The sequence below is a fragment of the Schistocerca americana genome, chromosome 1 (genome assembly GCF_021461395.2).
Source record: "Schistocerca americana isolate TAMUIC-IGC-003095 chromosome 1, iqSchAmer2.1, whole genome shotgun sequence".
NCBI classification, from domain to species: domain Eukaryota; kingdom Metazoa; phylum Arthropoda; class Insecta; order Orthoptera; family Acrididae; genus Schistocerca; species Schistocerca americana.
Window position 1 is genome coordinate 19,436,064 of NC_060119.1, and position 22,129 is coordinate 19,458,192.

At 41.8% G+C, this 22,129-nt stretch overlaps 1 protein-coding gene across 3 annotated transcripts in view; it reads right to left on the minus strand.

Annotated features, from left to right (window-relative positions):
- LOC124545798 (serine/threonine-protein kinase NLK) overlaps positions 1 to 22,129 on the minus strand; it is a 443,318-nt gene that overhangs the window by 44,644 nt on the left and 376,545 nt on the right. For all 3 annotated transcript variants that reach the window (XR_006967642.1, XM_047124747.1, XM_047124758.1), the window contains exons 5-7: positions 10,736 to 10,821; positions 10,445 to 10,654; positions 5,929 to 6,117 (exon numbers count right to left, since the gene is read on the minus strand). Coding sequence is in view for 2 of the 3 variants with exons in the window: in XM_047124747.1 (XP_046980703.1) it covers positions 5,929 to 6,117; positions 10,445 to 10,654; positions 10,736 to 10,821 (485 nt within the window). In the remaining variant the exon portion in view is untranslated. The remainder of the gene's footprint in view (positions 1 to 5,928; positions 6,118 to 10,444; positions 10,655 to 10,735; positions 10,822 to 22,129) is intronic.

Below are 22,129 nucleotides of genomic sequence, written 5' to 3' on the forward strand. Positions count from 1 at the left end.
CTACAATCCTTTAGATCACATAACATCAACAGATACGAAGAAAGTAAATTGGAAAAAGAAAACACTACATGGCAAGCACCCGTATCATCTAACACAGCCACACATCGAACAAGACGCAACCAACACATGGCTAAGAAAAGGCAAAATATACAGTGAGACGGAAGGATTCATGATTGCAGTACAGGATCAAAAAGTAAACACCAGATATTACAGCAAGCATATTATTAAAGATCCCAATACCACAACAGATAAATGCAGACTTTGCAAACAACAAATAGAAACAGTAGATCACATCACAAGTGGATATACAATACTAGCAAATACAGAATACACCAGAACACATGACAATGTAGCAAAAATAATACATCAACAGCTTGCCTTACAACATAAACTTATAAAACAACACGTTCCCACATACAAGTATGTGCCACAAAATGTACCGGAGAAATACAAATTATACTGGAACAGAACCATTATAACAGATAAAACAACACCACATAACAAACCTGACATCATACTCACCAATAAAAAGAAGAAATTAACACAACTAATCGAAATATCCATACCCAGCACAACAAATATACAGAAGAAAACAGGAGAAAAATTGAAAAATACACCCAACTGGATGAGGAAGTCAAGGACATGTGGCATCAGGATAAAGTTGACATTATACCAATTATACTATCAACTACAGGAGTCATACCACACAATATCCACCAGTACATCAATGCAATACAGCTACATCCAAACTTATATATACAACTACAGAAATCCGTAATTATTGATACATGTTCAATTACCCAAAAGTTCCTAAATGCAATATAACATATACCGTACAGTTAAAAGGAAGTCACGCTTGATCAAGGTCCGCGTCACTTTCCATTTTTGACCAGACATAACGTCTGAGAAAAGAAAGAAATAATAATAATTTTTACTCAAATGTGTCCATATAGGTCAGGTGTGTAGAAACATTGGTTGGCCTTCTTCTGTTTCCATATTTCTATAATTCTTTTGTTACGAGCTTTTTTGCTTGTTCAGACCAAGTGCCAGTGAAAAATTTTCAAAATCAGTTACATTGTTCTGTTTTTGCTTTACTCCTGGTAGAAACAGAGTTTGATAATACAGAAGATCAATATCATTATATTGTAAATAAACTACATGAAGCCGCCAAGGAAGCTTTAGGAGAAACAGAAGAAACACGTACGAACCATCCATTATACTACTGGAATGAAGAAATTAAAAAGGAAGTGAAATTAAAGAAAGAAAAATATTTAAAATGGTTAAATACCAGAAATCTTCAAGATAAAATAGAGCTTAATGCACAACAAGCGAAAATCCGGAAAAAGGTTGCAGAAGCAAAAAACAAAGTTTGGGAACAGTCATGTCAAAAAATTGAATCCTATATTGGTGGTAAAAGAAACACAGAAGCATGGAAAACTATAAAAAATTTAAGAAGGAATTCCAAAGAAACAACACACAATAAATATATTACTCATGACTCTTGGGAAAAATATTTTAAAAGTTTATTAACAGAAAACAGGGAAGAATACTTGGGAAACCCTGAATATAATGAAATGATAGATCTACAAGCAGAGAATTACATCCGTTTGGAAATAGAGACAGTAAAAACTGCAATAAAATCTTTAAAGAATGGAAGGGCTACAGGCATTGGAGGTATTCCTGCAGAATTATTAAAATTAGGAACAAAGAAATTAATGGAATTGTTAAGAAACCTTTTCGAAAGATGTTTAAATGGGGAAGATGTCCCAAATGATTTGAAAGTAGGATATATTTCAGTGATACATAAAAAAGGAGCGAAAGATGAGTGTAAAAATTATAGGGGAATAACAGTGACCAATACCTTTAGTAGATTATATGGAAGAATTATTAAATATTTGTTAGAACAAGAATACAAAGAAAAGGAGGCTGAAGAACAAGCAGGTTTTAGAGCTGGAAGATCAACAATTGATCATATCTTTTGCCTACAACAAATTATTGAAAAAAAAATGGTTCGGGCACAACCTATACATTTAGTATTCATAGATATAGAAAAAGCCTATGATAGTGTGCCTTTATCCAGTTTATGGAAAGCTTTAATATCAATAGGAATAAATCCAAGAATAATTAAAGCAATTCAAAATTTATATAAAAATTCTATTTCAAAAATAAAAATTGATAAATATCTATCACATGGATTCCAAGTCACAAAAGGATTACGTCAAGGATGTAGCATCTCACCTACATTGTATAAAATATATACAGAAGTAACTTTACAGAATTGGAAGAAAAAATGTCACGCTATGGGAATACCAATAAATGATAGAACAATATACTCGTTACAATTTGCAGATGACCAACTGATTATAGCCCAAGACTATGAGGACATAGAGTATATGACCAGAAAATTGATTCAAGAATATAAAAAATCAGGTCTAAATGTAAACATGAATAAAACAAAGTACATGGTAATTGGTGGAGTGAATGGAGACTTAATATTAGAAGAAGGGATGGGAACAATAACAGCTACTGAGGAATATAAATATTTAGGTGTGAAAATTACAAATGATGGGAAACAGGACAAAGAAATTAGATCAAGAACAAATTCTGGAAAGACGACAATCTCTTTATTGAATGGAATTCTCTGGGACAAACACATAACAACTGATAACAAAATAAGGATTTTTAAAACAATAGTTAGGAGCATTATTACATATGGTTCAGAAGTGTGGACAACAAAATGGCAACTGAAATCAAAATTATTAGCCACAGAAATGGATTTCTGGAGACGTTCAGCAAGAATATCAAGACGAGAAAGAATAAGAAATGAAGTAATCAGAGACAAGATGAAATGTAAAAATTCAATTATTGATTTCATCGAGCACAAACAACTTAAATGGTATGGACACATCAGATGAATGGAACAGGAAAGGCTACCAAAATGCATAATCGACTGGGTACCAATTGGAAGAAGAAAAAGGGGACGACCACCTGCTACATGGATACAGGGAGTTCAATCAGCAATGGGGAAGAACAACATTCCTGAAGATTTATGGACAAATAGAGAAGAGTGGAGAACAATAATTAGTGACTTACTGTAATCTAGAATAGGTGCTGGAAAAATTTACTCACATTGTAAATCCAGAATAATAGTAAAGATTTTCTCTTTTAACTCTTTCAAGAGTGGTGGTTATCAATGTCAACCGCTTATTTGACAACATCTTTTGGCTGAACTGGGCAAGTTAGTCGAGCGTGTTCTCCCTAGATGGCAAGGAACTGGACACTATACACTTTGCTATCCTATTGTCACTGCGTTACAATCTGTTTATTGGTTTGCAGAAGTTTTGCTTGGTTTAGCTGGTGTAGATTTTGAAGGTCACATTTTCCACATATACACTACTTTTATTTTCAAGTAAGAATTTCCATACATAATTTTAGTTCACACTAACGAACTTAAGTGACAGGTACGTGAAACAAGTTTATTCATTTCATATTTATGTTACTTTAATCTAGGTTAGCACTGCTGACTACCATGCAACTGACATGCAACTTTCAACTAGTATGGCTAGGAGGTGTCTTAGTTATGATGAAATTTGAAAACTTCTTTTTGAGGACTTTCCATCAGGCTCAGATAGTGATATAAGTTTGTTTGAACACTCTGCTAGTGACCCTACATACGAACTACTCGTAAACAGTGATAACATAATATTATCATGCTTCAAAGAAAATGGCAAAGAATCAAATGATAACGTAATGAAATGTAATCATCACTTGTAGCTCGATGAATCAGTATGTGAGGGACAAGCCTGTGAAAAGAGGGTATAAAACGTAGATGTTGTGTGATGAATCTGCACATAACTTGAAGTTCGTAATTTATACTGGAAAAATAAGTAGAGGGAAGTCTGAAATGGGACTGGGTGCATCAGTAGTTACAAGTTTATGTGAAGAACTTTATGGTAAAAATCATATTGTTTTCATGGATTAAATTATTCACTTTTTATAATCTCTTGATCCTACTAAAATCCCAGAAATTGTTTGCAGTTGGAGCTGTGAGCACTCCAAGTAAATTCATCCCAAAACTTAAAAGAAGATAAAAGGATAAAATGAGCATCTATCACACAATAGCCAGCAATCATGGGGTATCAATTTACAAGTGGACGGATAAACTAGCTGTGAACCTGATCTACACTATGCATGAGCCAACTGACACCACAAGAGTAAAAAGGAAGCAAAAAGATGGGTCAAGTACTGTGGTGGCATCCCCCTTCAACTGACCAACTGTAACGGGAGTATGAATTTTGCTGTGAATTTTGATCATCTAAAAGGAGACTATCGTTGTGATTGCAAAAGTAAGAAATAGTGGTACAGGTTCTTTTTTTCTTCTCTTTTTTTTTACTTGAATGATGTGTGTCTAATGAATCTATTTATCATCCACAAAGAAACTGAGATGGGGCAGTTCACAATAAAGACGTCTGAAGGAAACTGTATGAAGGACTGTTTGGCAAAGCTACTGTGCACAGCAGTGATGCAAGTCAAAAATGGAAGAGCGTAACTCTCAAATAACGTAAACCACACGTGAACAAATAAATTAGATTGGAAGTTAATGCCAAATCAGACCATATCTAAAAGGTAGGCAGTACGCAGCGCACATTCTGTTCCTGTTAGAGCACTGTGGGTGTGTTCAACATGTAACGTGCCTCTTTGTCTAAGAAAAGGTAAAACTTGCCTTCAGACATTCGATTCTCAATGTTACTGCACTTGTGAGCTCGTTGTGTAAACAATTTCTTAAGAAATCTGCTCGATTTTACCTCATAAAATCTGTTAACATATAATGGGTACATCTATATCCATTCACTGCAAAACACCATGAAGTGAGTATTATGGGCAAAGGTTAACAGATGTAAGCACAATTTAATTGACTGTAATTTAAAAAGTAAGCTAAATATGAAATGACACAATTTCAGAGACTTTACTGGTCTCACACAGACTAGTGAAGTCTCTGAAATTGTTTCATTTCATTTGTATCAGTACCTTCACCAGCATTTCAGGCCAGATGCCTCATTTACATTCGATGCTGAGGTGCTATTCCAGAATATTGAGAGCCTCAGCAATTCTGCTTGTAAGTAATGGGGAATTTAAAGAAGACTGGAGTGGCAGTGAGAATATGGATCAAGCAAGGATGTTTGCCGGGTACTCAGTGCTGTTGTGTGAATTGCTACGCCGAGGTGGCTTAGTGGCTAACGCAGTTACCTATTAAGTAGGCGAACCAGGTTCGATTCCCAGCCTCAGTACAAATTTTCACTCGCTGCTTCAGTCTATATACATAAGCAAAATATTGTAAAATTGTATTAAAATGAATTGTTTTGTTTGTTATGTTTTATAATTTTGACAAATCACATGGTTTCATTTTCTAAGTGTATCTGTAAATTTTAATACAAGTTTCCTAACGTTTGTGTTTTGTCACAACTGATTAACCTACGAAATTTGTTCCGAGGATGTTTCTTTGGCCTCACTGTTTTCAATATCTGCTTTCCTGTTCAAAATTAGTTTCCGAAGCAGACACATTCTACTTTAATGGTGAATTATTACTGCTCTTACTATAACAACAACAATAATAATATAATGACAAGTTCTTTCAACCACCATTTCTTGGATAGCAGCTGAAGGAACAATTACCATAACTGCTGAGAATTATATAATGTATGGTTCAGCAAAAAGTTTTCCGCCAAATCTTACTACTACTAGGTAAGTCAACGGAACCGTACTTTGGTTGGATTTCAGCTTGGTTTGTGATATTACTTTGACAGAAATAGTTTATAATGCAGAGTATGTGTGGCAATTTAGAATCATAAAGAGATAATAATTGCTACAACGAAATTTCCCTTTTCTAATTTCCATTAATAGACTTTTTCATAATGTGTGGTTACTTACAGGGTCAAAAACCAGCATCTGGCACAGCAGGTGCACTGCCTCATGCGTGGCCTGTGAGGAGAGGGTGTATAGGGCAGCCATGGAGGGCGGCTTTGGTGCACGTCGCAGCATGTGGGTTCGTGCCCCGTCACAAGCGTACCGCATGTCTTCCAGTGACGGTGTGCCAAGTAGTTCCGTTATTAACTCCAGCTGAAAGACAGAAATAATCATGTTTTAATTATCTGATCTAATCTGCACTGTAACAAAATCTGAGCACACAATCAGAAATAGGTGATTAACAAAGAAAGTTCTTGCTTAGGGATCAATTTCATACTGCATTTCACAAAAACCAACTTCAAATTTTTCTACTCTCTCATGTCACATAGGAAATTCCAGTTAAATGACTACTGTCATTTACGTTTTCTTTGGGGTAATACATAATCCCATGATATACTGTTCGACATGCAATGTACTTCAGAAAAAAAGGTGCAGGAACAAGTAAAAATCATATTCAGTTTCTCACGTGCTAGACTGGGGGCAAAGTCTACATTTTTATCAGTTGTTTCTTAAAAATTTGTAAATACACTTTCATAGAATTTCAAAATGCACACCTGACTCAAAAATTGTGTTTCATTGTCTTTAAAATCACTGTAATGTTTGCTGTAGTTAAAAAGCTACATCTAAGTACAAAGCCTCCATTTCACGACAGCTTTTAGCCTTCACAGGCCTTGAGATAATCATTCAAAATGGTACCAGCCAAAATGGTTTATTCTTGATTATCCAAATAGCTTTTTCATTTTCTTTTTTGTCAGATGTTTAGCATCTATTCTCTTGAATGCAAGTTTATTGTACTTCCACAACTGCACTGGTGTTCAAAGAAGTATGTACTATTTCTGAAAAAAGTTGGGGATTCCCAACAAACCGTAACATTGTTTTGCAACATTCTATGCATGCAAAAGGTGCATTAGTGCTAGAGAAACTACAAGACGTCAAAGTAATCATTGCTGTGACACAGGACAGAGCCGAGTAAATACAGCTGCTGTGTAGTGTGCTGGTACTTTTTCGCTCACAGCACACAATTCTATTTACAAAGACAAACTATCAAAACACAGAGATGCCATTGGTATGAATGAAATTTTACTTATGTTGTAGTAGTGCATGTTGTACAATTATACAAGTCAGTTGTCAACTTAATCTGTGGAATTGTTTTGTTTGTACAGTTTTTTAAAGTAGTCTTGCTCTGTGTGTTTAATTCAATGAATAAACTAGAACACTACACACTCAAAATAATTAGTTTCGACATTTGTCATCGACAGAAAGCCATACGAAATTGGTGATTTTCTTTAGGAATCTGATACTTTCCTTTCAACAGATAATCAAATGGGTAGCTGAATTCAAATGTGATTGAACTTCTGTTGACCATTATTTGAAAGGGATTTGAAACCCTGTTTTAACACCCACTCTATGAAGCAATTTCCGGAGTCCACCAAGGGACCATCTTCCGGCAGGCGGAATCTGAAGAAGAAGGGATTGCAGAAACAGCTGCTGAAAGGATGGATCCGGTCAAGATCTGAGTAGATTCATCAACACTGACGTGTGGCAATACAGGGGGGATGGGAGCAGAGGAGAAGGCACCCCAATCAGCATTAGATAGGGCCCACCTGAGGTGGGGGGGGGGGGGGGGGGGGGCGAGGGGTGATGGAGTGAGAGACACTGAAGGAAGGTCAAAACAATCGGGTAATGGCCGCTGTCACATAAGTCATCATGGACACCCCACTCAATGGAGGGAAGAAGGCTGGGACTGCAGATGGAGAGGTCAATGGTTGAGAAAGTTCCGTGTGCCACACTAAAGTGTGTGGGAGCGCCTGTGTTTAGTAAACAGAGGTCAAGCTCTGCCAAAACAGCTTCAACTGTCCTGCCCAGGGCAGTAGTCGTATGACTACCCCAAAGAGGGTTGTGGGCATTAAAGTCCCCTAATAACAGGAAGGGAGAAGGGAGTTGTTGAAGAAGGGTGGTGAGGGCATGGGATGTGGGCAGCCTGTCAGGTGGGAGGTAAAGATTACAGATTGTGAAGGGAGTGGCCAGATGGACCCTGACAGCAACGGCTTCCAGAGTGGTAAGGAGGAGAACCCATTTACTAACAATGTCCTTGTGGACCAAGGTGCAAACACCACCAGAAGCCCGCAAGGGGCCAATTCGGTTCCGACAAAAAGAGTGGAACCCACGAAGGGTCAGTGAGTAAGAACTGACAAAATGGGTGTCCTGGAGCACAATATAAGTGGCAGAGTATAAGGAAAGAAGGGGCTGCAACGCTGTAAGGTGACCCAAATATCCGTTACAATTCCACTGGCAGATTCTCAAGCCGGAGTCGACAGTGGAAGTGATTGGACCGTAGTCGGTCACGCCACCGAGTCGCTATCCGTCACTGATAAGGATGGGGTAATATGCATATAGGTGGGTTCAGACTGTCGGTTCATTGACTGCAGGAGAGGAAGGTCGCACCTCAGCGGGTACCAGAGGGGCCTTGCCCTCGTTCCTGCGTTTCTGCTTTGTCTCTTGGGAAGGAAGAGAAGGGCAGACTTCAGCGAGGGCAGGCACGGAATTACAAAGGGCAATCCTGGTGCTCACCGGCCGCGGTTCATGCTGCCGATGTGGAGCAGTAGATCGCCTTTCAGGGGGGTGCCAGGAAGAGGAGTCCTAGGAGGGAGCTCCAGTACCGGCAGCTGCCGAAGGAGGGGGAGAGGGAGCACCCGAAGGTATGGGTACTGAGGGGGAGTGGGGGGTGGAGGAGAAGGCTGAAGGCATGGGGCGAATGGGGTGGGGGTGGGGCTGGGAAGAGGAGGGGAATGGACGTAATTGAAGCAAAAGTAGAGGTCATAGACACAGGATGGAGCTGGTCATATTTTTGACGAGCCTCAGTGTAGGTGAACCGATCGAAGGTTTTGTAGTCTTAATTCCTTCTTTCTTTCACAAACACCGGGCATGTAGGTGAGTGTGGAGAATGCAGCCCATTACAATTTACACACACTGGCAGGGCAGCACAGGCACGCCCCTCATGGAGGGGGTGCCAACAGTCACCACAGAGGGGATCAGTGGTGCAGTGGGAAGACCGTGTGTCCAAACCTTAAGCATTTAAAACATCTCACCTGTGGTCGAATGCAAAGTTTTGCATCACACCGATACACCATTACCTTGACCTTCTCAGGGAGGACATCCCCCTCGAAGGCCAGGATAAAGGTGCCCGTAGTGATGCGATTGTTTGGAGGGCCTCGCTGCACATGGCGGATAAAACGAACCCCTTGCCGTTCGAGGTTAGCACGGAGCTCCTCGTCAGTTTGCAGAAGAAGATCTCGGTGGGAAATAGTGCCCTATACTGAGTTCAAAGATTGGTGGGGCGTGACGGAGACTGGGACGTCACCGAGATGGTCACAAGAACGCAGGGCGTCAGATTGGGCAGCAGAAGGTGTCTTGATGAGCAAAGCAACGGACCACATTTTACTCATCAATTCAATTTGCCATAGTTATCTTCAATCGTCTCCACGAAAAACAAAGGCTCGGTCGCAGCAAAACTACCGCCATCCGTCCTGGTACAAACCAGGTACCGAGGGAAAGGTTTCAACCTAAGCCGGCAAGTTTGTCCCTCCTCCCAGGGGGTGGTCAAGGAGGGGAAGGCCGAAGGACCAGAAGAAGGAGTGTCACGTCTGCTACCACTCTTAGAGCAGCCACAGAATGGCCAGGACGGTGAAGCTTTTGTCGCTTCATGCGCAAGGCGTCCGCCCTAGTACCACCCACTCTGATCAGGGGCTCGTCCTGTGGGCGCCACCCAGCCACAGCAAGGGCCATCTGGCACGGCAGCCATTGCCGGGAGTTCTAGTGCCCCAAAACGATGAGCAATGACTCCTGGGCATACATGAGGCATTAACAGCTCAGGTACTAGCAGTGTGATCCTTGTGGTTTCAGGGAGTTCAGCCAAGTGGGTACTTAACAGCCCTACCACACAGACTGGCTACTGTGCTGGTGACCTAGCAGGAGGGGAGCCAGGGTGCAAAGGGAAAGGGGAGGGGAGGGGGAGAGGAACCTGCACCATGGAAGCTAGGTAGGGAGTTAATCCCCAAATGGCACACACTGAATGGAAAATTTTTGTAAATGGAGGTCATACCCCAAGGGGACTAAAAACGCCAAACAGGAGATGGAAACAGCAAACTAAACAATAGCACAGGCCAAAACAAAGCCAGGAGGATAGCCAAGTCGACATGAAGTCCACTAAGAGGGAAAAGAGGGGGCAGGGACAAAGGAGTAAGGAGAGGGAGGAAGAGGAACAGGGATGGTAATGCAGCCTTCAAAGGAAAGGAAAGGAAAGGAAAGGAGATTGCAGTAGCTCGGGGCCCCGTGTGCACCACACACATACCCACAAAAGGACTGTGGGCCCCCTGGGGGGAATGTAATCTAGAGCCATTCAATTTGGAGTTGGCTGCTCGACACAACTCCCTGGTGTCATCGAGTGAGAAGTGCACATTGCAGACCACTAGTGGTTTACCTGTTGGACTGGGCTCTGCGCTTGAAAGAGGATGCGTCGCCCAAGAAGCTCCCCGAAGATGCAGCCGACGCTCCAGACGTCTACGGCAGCGGAGTAGTGTCGCGCGCCCATCAGTATTTCAGGCGCCCGGTAGTACTGTGTCACCACCTCCTGAGTCATGTGCTTTGACTGGTCTGGCTCCTCTACGCGTGCCAACCCGAAGTCGCAGATCTGTCAAAAGGTGACACATCAATAAACTGCGACACCAGAAAAGTGGAACTGAACATAAATTGGAAAGTAGTAGAATCGTACCTTGAGGACACAATTGCTGTTGACAAGTAGGTTCCCCGGTTTTATATCACGGTGCAAGATGCGTGCAGAATGCAGGTATTTCAGACCTTCGAACAAAACCGAAGAAAGTATGAGTGCACAGTTTTAAAACAAGATTGTACTTTAATTTTGTATTAAAGTATAATTAACTGTTCATTCAGTTGCTTGTAAACAAGACATTTCATCAGACCTATTTCGACTTAAGTTATTGTTCCCCTGCTGAAAACTAGTGTGAAAGAAAAGATAAAGCTACATACTTGGCACACTCAGTTTACACAAGTACTAGTTGGCTGTAACAATTGGCAAATGCACTAGGGCAATCACAGCTAGAACCTAACTAAAGCAGATCTCAATTAGTATGCTAAACCTCTGTGTGCGCCATTTTAAATGTATAATATGGATGTTCAGTGTAGAACTGATGGAGTACACAACAAAGGGTACTTAGTACAGTACCGTGCATCATGGTGTCTTCTTGTTCCAACCACAAATGGAATGCAGGAAGGCTGATACTTAAATGCCACTATGCATGCTGTAATTACTATAATCTTCTCTCCAGAATCCCTATGCCATGGTATTTAAATGGCAGATGAATCTCTCTAAATTCTTGAAATTCTGCAAATATGCTTTTCCGTCTATCTTCAAATGTGTGCCAGTTAAGATTTTCTAGCATTTCAGTGACAGTATCCTGTGAATCACACAAATTGTGACTGTGCATGCTGCCCTTCTTTGTACACATTCCATGTCCCTGTTAGTTGTACACAGTTCAGCAATATGCTAAAACAGGATGCACAAGTGATTTGTAACCAACGGCATTTGTGTACTGACTACATTTTCTGAGTATTCTGCCCATGAACTTTAAGTCTGCCACCTGCTGTACTTATGGATCATTCCATTTTGTATCCCTGCAAAATGTTACACTCAGGTATTTGCATGAAGTGACTGACTTTAACTGTGAATGATGATAATGTAGCCAATATACTACATTCCTGCCTTTTGAGAAATGCATAATTTTACATTTCTGCACATTTAATGCAAGTTGTCAGTCTTTTGGTAACTTTGCAGGAATATCAAGCCAATTCTTGATAAGATTTCAATTTTTATCACAATGCTTCATTATAGATAGCTTCATCATCTGCAAAAAGTCTGAGGTTGCTATTGATAGTCTCTGCCCGCTCACCAACATACAACATGATCAACAAAGCCCCCACCAAACTTCCTTGAAGTTAGTTTTCCATCTCTCACTGGTTCTCTGTCCAAGATAACATGCTGAAAAATCTTCAACCCAGCTCCAAATTTTATTTGATACCACATGTAATTGTAGTTATGATAATAAAAATGGGAAGTGTACTGAATCAAATGCTTTTCAGAAACCATCTACCTAATTGCTTTGAGCCATAGCTTCCAGGTGTTCAGTGGGAAAGCACAAACTGAGTTTCACACGATTTGCGTCCTCGGAATCCGTGGTGGTCAGTATGGAAAAGGTCGCTCTGTTTGATATACTTCATTATGTTCTAGTTCAGACTACATTCTAGGACTCCACAACAGAGGAATATCAATGAGATTAGACAGTAGGTTTGTGGATAACTTCTATTAACCTTCTCACTGATCAATATGGCCTTTGCTTTTTTTCCAATCACTGTGCTCTGTTCTTTGTTCAAGGGACCTATTGTGTATTATAATTACAATGGAAGCTAACTCAGCTACAAATTCTGTACAGAACCTAACAGGTATTCTGTGAGGTCATGGAGCTTGTTAAGTTTCAGAAACTGTAGGTATTTGTTCACACTAGTGACAGTAACATCGATATCATTCATCTTTGCAGTGGTGAAAGAATTATGCTATGGCAGTACATCTGCTTCTTTCTTTGTTCAGTATTTCTTCTTTTGCTTTACTGCCCTCAGTTTCAACTTCAGCATCATCCTCGGGTGTCTGGGCACTAACTCTGGTGCCACCAACAGCTTTTACATATGACCAGAATTTCTGCTATACTAGTCCTTGCAGGCTCCACACATTGTCTTCTTAGTACCCAATTTTGTTTCATTCAGCATGTCCCTATCTACAGTCCCATGTCCCCCCCCCCCCCCCCCCCCTCTCCAGAAGTTCTTTGCAGCGACATTACACTATGGAGGATTCCACACATCATGAATGGTTCTAAGTGCATATTTATCAAGTACATTCTCCAATATTAGAGAAGGAAAGTTGCAACTCACCATATAGCGGATATGCTGAGTCACAGATAGGCACAACAAAAAGATTCTCACAATTATGCTTTTGGCCATTACGGCCTTTGTTAACAAGACACACACACACACAGACACACACACACTTTCTCTCTCTCTCTCTCTCTCTCCTACACACAACTTGTGTGTTGTGGTTTCAGTTGCCTGAGACTGCAGTCGTGTGTGTGTGTGTGTGTGTGTGTGTGTGTGTGTGTGTGTGTGAATCCGAGTTTGTACAATGTCTTTAATGAGCTCTATGAGGCACCAGCTTAAATGGATATTGATGAGGTAGGGAAACTGGCTACAAATACCGTGGTGGAACCATGTTGGTATTTGGATGCTTATCTAAGGAAACCTTAAGAAAAGTTAAATCTAGATGGCCATTATGTTGTCACAGTTGTTTTCATGGTTGGTAGAACTGCCTTATGGTCACTGATGATGTCATCAGTGGAAATGGTAGGTGCATCACTGTTATATTTGGTGGAATTTAATGGTACACAAACCAAGTGAAAGGCAGCCATCCGCCTATAGCAGACCAACCTGAGGTACACAGAAAAACGTAGCAAAAAACAATATTCACATTAGGCTTTGAGATCTCAGCTCGGTCGTTTTCCAGTAAAAGCACACCGCACAGACACTTTAATGTGCTCCTCCACTTTGGTGGGTGGGCACGTTTGGGTGTTTGTATAGTTGCATGTGAATGTGTGCACCTTTCAGAAAAAGGCCGAGAATTCAAAGCCTAATGTTTTCTATATAAAGTCTTCACGGGTTGTCAGCCGAGTAGCATCGTTGCCTGGAGATGACGGAGACGCATTCCATCGAAACGTTGCTACGAGACGACGATGCTACTCTGCTGACAACCCGTGAAGACTTCATATATGAAATTCGCCGAGAAAGCCTGCACTCGCTAATGTTTCCTGTTATGTGTTTCTGTGCATCACGTATTGGTCCCCTATAGGTGATTGGTTGCCTTTCCTTTATTTAACATTATCTTCCCATCACGATGTGTTTATCTTAGTTTTGCAGCTCGAGTACAATGCGTGTACTGCATGCTTATGTAATGTCTACATTTTTTTTAAAAAAAGCATGAGGAGTTTAGCATTACACACTTTTCATTTACTCAAAGAGTACAGAGAGTTAATTTGGCTAAGTCTAACAGCAGAATGTGTGGTTCTATAAATATCAAGATAACAAAAGAACAAATTTTTGCGAAATGTCAAGTTCAGAGAAAATAGCGCAATTTAAATTAGGGCAAATACTGTGTCAGTGGACCTGTCATTCTACACACTAGTTCTACCTGTTACCTACGACCTTACGAAACTCCTCCGAGAGAGAGTGTGCTTCCATTGTGACAGCAGAAATGAGTAAAGATACACAAATTATTCCACAGTTTGCAACTTACACGGGAGAGAGAATTTTAAAAATCATTTTGTATACATTACACCTTCAGTTTTAGTATGAGAATCAAGTTAATTCTGTCACGTAGCTGTTAGTTTCTGAACCTGGTGACGAGTTCTGGCACGTGTAAAGGGTTAAGTCATCAATGACGACGTGGCCAGTCTCTTAAGGAGGTGTTACCTCTCTCGACACAACGTGGTTCGAACGGAGGAATTAATTACACGAACGAAACTCTCCTCACAATGTCGGACTACGGCAACGTACGACACTTCCTGATCTCGACGAGTAGAGATGGTATCGCCGTTCGAAGATTTTACAGTACGAGTTTCACGAGTCGCCTTAAATATTGCGAGAAATGAAACAAAATCTTTGTCTGAAGAAATCGGGCAGTGGAGAGAAGGAAAGAGAAATCGCAAAATGCATTGCTAGGAGCACTCAGTGATGAGACTTTTCGAGCCAATCGATGTGGAGCAGTCAGCTGTTGGGCTATTTTCCCTCTCATCTTGACAAAAGACTTTACAGTAACGGAAGCAGAGCTCTGCAGGCGCGATCCACAAGCGGACACACCGGTGCGGGTAAAGTTATGGAAGACGTTCCGAGTGGTGGGCAGATGCACCCACAACTGGCCACACGGGGGAACGGGCGCACCACACTCCTAAACGGCAAAGCAGAGTCCGAGAGCCGAATTCACCGTGCTCTAGGAGTAGCGTATTTGACTGTCAAACAAAGGCCCCTGGGTTCCAGTATACATTCAATACACTGCTTGGATTGCGAGTAATATTTATCAGCAACTGCGCCGAAAGAATATCAGTACGAGGAGTCACCGTCGTTCTGCCGATGGCTTTTCAAACAAAGCAGAGCAGGAGCTGCCATCAGGGCACCGTCTTGCCCTCGAGGTGGGAAACTGACTCACAGAGGAAGAATAGGCGACGATCGATGACACTAGGATACAGAAGGCAAAAGGAAACAACTGCACGAAAGAGACACACTGTATAACCGTAGGTCATCTCTCCATTGGCAAAGATTCCACATTCGTTTCCCACTCGTGTCTCGGGAGGGCACAGCCAAAGAGGAGGTGATCGTGAGAAAGCGATTTGTCAACTGACAAAAGCGTAACATTCTAAGAATTGGAGCGTGGAATGTATGAATTCTAAATATGGTGGGAAAGCCAGAAAATCTGAAAAGGGAAATGCAAACAGTCGTCTTTTATGTGGCGGGCGGGCAGTGATGTGGAAGGGAAAGAATTCTGGCCATTTAATATAGATAAAACCGACAGCAACAGAAAATGGTGTGATGGGGTAAAATTCACCGCGAATCGGAAGGTAGGTCAGAGAGCGAGCTGCTGTGATCTTCAGTTGTAGGTTTATCTTCATCCGATTCGACGACAGAGCAACGCCAGGTGTACGTGGCAACGTCACAAGCAGAGGTCGAACAGAGAAAGTATACGAGAATGTCGAACGTGTAACTCGGTAAGGGACGATTAACCTCGGTGGACTCAGCGTCGTCTTCGATTTGAGCATATAATGGACATGAGGGCATTCCACGCATTTATCGGAGGGGATTGGGGGAGTCTAGTATCGAACGCTGCGCCATATAGGCCGCTCTCTGGCCCGTTCGAACGCGATTATAGTTTGCCCGGCCCTGTGTTTCCATTTCGTAGTTATCAGAAGCTCGTTTCACAACACTGTGCTGCTGATACCGACTTCTCGTGTGTATCGTAGACCTTCAACTGCATTGTATTCAACTCACTCGTTTTCTGCTTAATTTTTGCTCCCATATTGGGTGGGGTAAACTATTCCGTATTTTATTTTATCTCATACAAAACAGAGCTGGCTTTGTCATGTGGTGCTATGTGGACTTTCGTGTATTTGTTACTACTTACTAATCTCTCTGTGAACTGCTCGATTCAAATGCGTGTTACGTATATTGCTTTCGTTCTATTTTATTTTTGTTTGCATCTGTTCTCCGTAGTTTCTCGCATTTAATGGTGAACTCTGTGTTAGCAGGTTCTAACAGTATTGATATTCAAGTTTATTACACCTCGGAACGAAATGAGTATGTAATTCTACCCTGGACGGTACTGCATCTTGCCACTGACATTGACTCGCAGACTATGGGTGTGGATGAGTACGGTTCGTAATCGTGTCGACTAGATCATTCTGCCTTGCGAAAGTACAAATGCGACAGTAGCCACTTAAAAGTTTTCATAGGAAGTTAACAGGTACTACAAACAGCACATTTTAGTACAAGTCAATGAAAATTTCGGTGGCCCCTATTAAATGCGAGAGTAAGAAAGCGGATAGAAACAAACAACGTAAAATGCGAGCAAAATAGTTACAATGTATTTAAGTGGAGCAGTTCACACGGACTGACAAGCAGCAACAGAAGAGTCCACATAGTACCACCCGACGAAACCACATTGTGTTTCATACAAAACAAAAACAGAAATGGCAACATTTATTCCACCCAATATTACGCATGAGAGCAAAAACTGAGCTGAATAAGAGCAACTTATTTACAATTCAATTCAAAGAGTGCAATACACACGAGAAGATCGTAATCAGGAACATAATTTCCACTCGATAACAGCCATACGGTCGAAATTGAAATATTGGGTTTTACAAACAAATATACTTTACCCAGATACCAAACCCGCCGTAAAGTATAAATGAAAAATATTATCATCTAGTATTTTAATTTCGTAAACCAAGAATATGAACTATCGTGTCATATTTTCTCGACTGGAAAAGTTCACGGCCACGCGATTCGGATTTCCTTATCGCTATGTGGGCCTTGCACTACCCCTGAAAGGTAAAATCAAATTTTCTGACGGATAACAGAAAGGTGGGATTGTGTTTTCTGGTTCTGAATGGGGGTGCAGGACGTGCCGCTAGGGGGAGGAGTGGTACAGAGGACGCAAGTGCTTACCCTCAATGAGGCTACTGCACTTTTTCTTTTCTGAGAACAAGTTTTAGGTAGCAATCGCGATGCACTGAGAACTGCTTCGCCATTCTATGAAAGAGGTTGTTAGGCGTAACCAGTACTAGGCGTTTCATTGACTCATTGGCTCCTGTTTTAATAAAAAAAAACTACAAACACTAAGTATCATTGGTGTGGCGACATTGCAAAAATAAAAATCTTCAGAGAAAATCCTTCTCGATCGTGGAAGCAAAAACACCCATTGCAAAACACTACTATAGTGTTCTAGTCAACAAAATATTGTGATATTGAAAGGTTGTACAATAAGCATATAAAACGGCAACTGACTTTCATGCAACAGCTATGACAAACAACAAATAAATAAAAGTACGACTGATGCACTAATATCCTGTTATTATTTTATGCATAAGGGATCGGCAGAGTATGGCAAGGGTGTTCCGCGTACACTTGATATCAAACTGATATACAAATAATTCCCTCAGATGACGTCACGTATTCTTACCCAGCTGGCACGCGGGTCTCCACCCCCTGCCCCTCTCCCCACCCAATCCTACCGTATGGCGGGAAATTCAAAAATGGCGAGACAAGTCGGCTGGAGGACGATGTATTGAATCGCGATGCAATTTGAGTGTTCCATCGTCATTAAGAGGGTCGGAACGTTACAATTAACTGTCAGTTTTGCGTCGGATTCAAGAAACTGGACTCACAGGAGAACCACCATGTGGTGACTCTGGCAGCAATAGACCCTTGGAGACAAGTCGGCTGGAGGACGAAGTATTGAATCGCGACTCAATTTGTGTGTTCCACCATCATTAAGAGGGTGGGAACGTTAGAATTAACTGTCAGTTTTGCGTCGGATTCGAAAAACTAGACTCACAGGAGAACGACAATCGGATGACCGAAACAGCAGAAGACACGTGGAGACAAATCGGCTTGAGGACGATGTGTAGAATCGCGATACAATTTGAGTGTTCTATCGTCATTAAGAGTAGCGGAACGTTACAATTAACTGTCAGTTTTGCGTCGGATTCGAAAAACTAGACTCACAAGAGAACGACCATCGGGTGACCGAGGCAGCAGTAGACCCGTTGAGACAAGTCGGTTGGTGGACGATGTATTGAATAGCGATGCAATTCGAATGGGAAAATCACCACTTCATCACTACCTCGGAGATGCTGTGTCCCATCACTCTTATGCTGAGTACAACACACTACATTCAGACTCACTTAAATGTTGATAATTTGCCTTGTAGTAGCAGTAACGAATCAAGGAACTGTGCCAGTCTCATATAGGCGGTGCAATATTCTGTCTCTTTACATTGTATTTGAACACGCATGCCTGTACTAGTTTCTCTGGTGCTTCAGTATACATGTATAGCTCCATTGGAGCGGGTAACCAGTGATCGAAGTCACTTGCACAGAACTGTGTAAAATTTTGTCGCCTGTACTGGAGGAAGACCATATCCCGCACACTAGTAATCGCGAGAGTGTGTTCCTGTTTTGTTCTTTTGTAAACAGATTAATACAATGTTTCCCAGCTGTAACACATCCAAGCAATGTATGACTACAGCTTTGTACACCGCCATACATTACGCTTTCCTACCATGACTCTGAGGTCTGTGTCCAGTGCTAAACTGACATTAACACGTTTCAGTCCATTGGCCCTCACAGAAAACTGAATATCGCATGGTGTAAACTATGCTGCTCCTTCTACACAAAGGATGATAGAAATGAGACACACAGGCAATGTCCCTCATTGACAAAAATGAGGAAGACATCTCAACACATGGAAAGGGGAAGTGTTTGGAGCATTGTGGAGCATCTTCCACAGATGGCTCGGTGTTCCATTTGAAAGACCATTCTTTTGTCATTTTGCAGCCATGTACATGGTCACCGTTCGAGCGCTGACAATCGCCAGAAGCAGCTGTTCACAACATGGCCAGGATAGTAGGAATAAAAAGAGGGACTGTTCTCTTATTAGCGAGAGGGCGTCACAGCATACGGAAGTAGGACGAGTCTGCATCCAAACAACCGCCTGAAGTTGATGACCTCTACGTTCATTCACCTGCTCCACAGTGACAAGAAGCAGATGCCCAGTGTTCCACCAATGCTGTCTCCATCCGTCAATCACTATGTGGTAATCAAAGCATACCAATGGATGGATGGGATCGAAAAGATACCTTCGATACGGGACAATGTTGCAGTGCAGTTGACAGTGCGGTCAATTTTAGCAATTTTACCAGTTGTTCCATACTTTCAGCACCAGTTAGTGACACAGCAGAATGCATCCCAATTTATGTATCATCGTTAAACCACTCCTCCAGCACTTAGCAAGCACCACACAGTAGACTGCGAATGCAGATAGATGGTTGTGCAGTACATCCATTCGGTCATATGCACCAAAGTATACCAGTCAGCATCCTGTACCGATGAAATTTGATTAGCTACATATTTCTAGCGCATCGATCGTAGTGCAGAACTTACGATTACAACTGGCCATCTTTCCCTGTGTGAATGGGAGTCGCAGAGTATTCACACATACATAGGAAAAAGTTGGAAATTGACAGATCCCCAACAAACAAAGTGAGCTGTGTCCGTAACTGCTTTTCAGCGAATATTGTTCCGCACCAACCTTTCCCACGCACCCATCCAAGTGCACAAGATCTCTCCAGACACGTGCATGTTGACGAGGTTAGCACCCTTTCTCAAATGTATAGTAGATATGAGATTGTTTTGGTGCTGTAACACACAGTTAAGAAGAAATGCATGGTTTATATGTGATTGAGCTTCAGATGGATTGAGTTTGAAACATTTTATGTAAATCAACTGTGCTATAATTCTGTAGAATTATTCCAGTGTCTGGAGTCAGTACCAAGAAGGTACCAGCTCGAGAGAAATGATCGCATGGCATAAACACACATTCCTATGGCTACACTGTTCTGCATACGGTTTCCAGAGTATTAGTCGTGTAGAATGCAACGCCCTTAATACTCTGATGCAGGATATATATGTCCAACATGTAACACACAACCACCCTGCAAGTTTTCTGCGTCGATCACTGTGGCGAAAAACTTTTAAAATAATTATACTACTTCCTTCAACACTATTCTGGTGTCCTAGGAACTGACTGAGCTGTTTGTCACTAATAAGTCATTGCCTATGTATAGCCGCCACTTAAACTACTTATAAACCGACTAGAACGAAGTTACGAGACTGCTTTTCTGTCTCTTAGGAAATTGGTGGTTTTTTATATGCCTTTTTAAGTCGGAAACATAAATACCCTCAATCACACTTCCCGTATCAATCATGCTTACTATATTAGGAGCGGTTTTGATGGATGCAGCTATGCCTCACTAGGAAGTAGAGTGAGGAAGAAACAACATGAATATTTTCGATAGTTGATACACTGAATTACCATCCACACTCTGCTGCATCAAAATGCACACACAGCAGCAGCAACTTCTTACGAGGGAGTAGGCACCATGATCAGTAGTCAAAGGAGATGTAACACACATGCACATGTATTTCGGACTGGGAAAGTCTGTAGTTGGGTGGCCTTGAAAAGTAGTTGGAACTGGGCAGTTGGAAGTATAGTAGCTGCTTTTTTACTTATATGAGGAGGGTGTGATCTACAGATGTGGTATTAGGACAAAATTGCTATATTATCCTGCACATGAGCGAAACTACCTAACGTCTGTAGACAACAGGAATGCTACCAGGGCCGTGGTGACGCTACTGTAAGCAGCAACAAGACTGTTGCTACTTTGGCTACTGACCGTGGTGCTTACCCCCTCGTAGTAATAAGTTTCTGCTTCTTCATGCGCATTTTTGTGCAGCAGGGCATGAGTGGCAACTCAATGAATCAATTATCGAAAATATACATGTCGCTTTTACCACACTGCATTGCCCAGTGAGGCACAGTGTCATCCGTCAAAACCGCTACTATGACTCCTCTCTAGTCGGCTTCTACGCAGCTCGTGTAGCAGATTTACACGGAAAATATTTTTGTAGTGAGGAACAACTCCGACACTTCCTAGAACACCAGAATAGTATAGAAGGAAGTAGTACAATCATTTTAAAGTTTGTCACCGTAGTGATTGAGATAGATAGCTTGCAGGGTGGTTGTATGTCAGATGATGGACATACATATCCTGCATTAGAGAATTAAGAGCGTTGAATTCTGCACGACTAATACACACATCAAAAAAGGTTTTGCGTCACCTCGGTTCCGAGAGTTCCGGAACCTGCACAGAAAACTGGAATAGAGATACACACAATCACCATTTCCGCCCTCTTTATTGCTCGTGAAAACCACACATTGCATGATGCGTCACCATACAGCGAGACCTTCAGAGGTGGCGGTCCAGATTGCTGTACACACCGGTACCTCCAATACACAGTAGCACGTCTTCTTTCATTGATGCAGGCCTGTATAGGTTGTGGCATACTATCCACAAGTTCATCAAGGCACTGTTGGTCCAGACTGTCCCACTCCTCAACAACGATTTGGCATAGATCCCTCAGAGTGGTTGGTGGGTCACGTTGTCCATAAACAGCCCTTTTCAATCTATCCCAGACATGTTCGATACGGTTCACGTCTGGAGAACATGGTGGCCACTCTAGTCGAGAGATGACCTGAAAGAAGTCTTTCACAAGGCGTACGCGATGGGGAAGCGAATTGTCGTCCACGAAGACGAGTCTCTCCACAATATGCTGCCGATACGGTTGCACTATCGGTCGGAGGGAGGCTTTCATCTATTGTACAGCCATTACTGCGCCTTGCACCAGCGGCGCACGTCGGCTCCACATAATGCCACCCC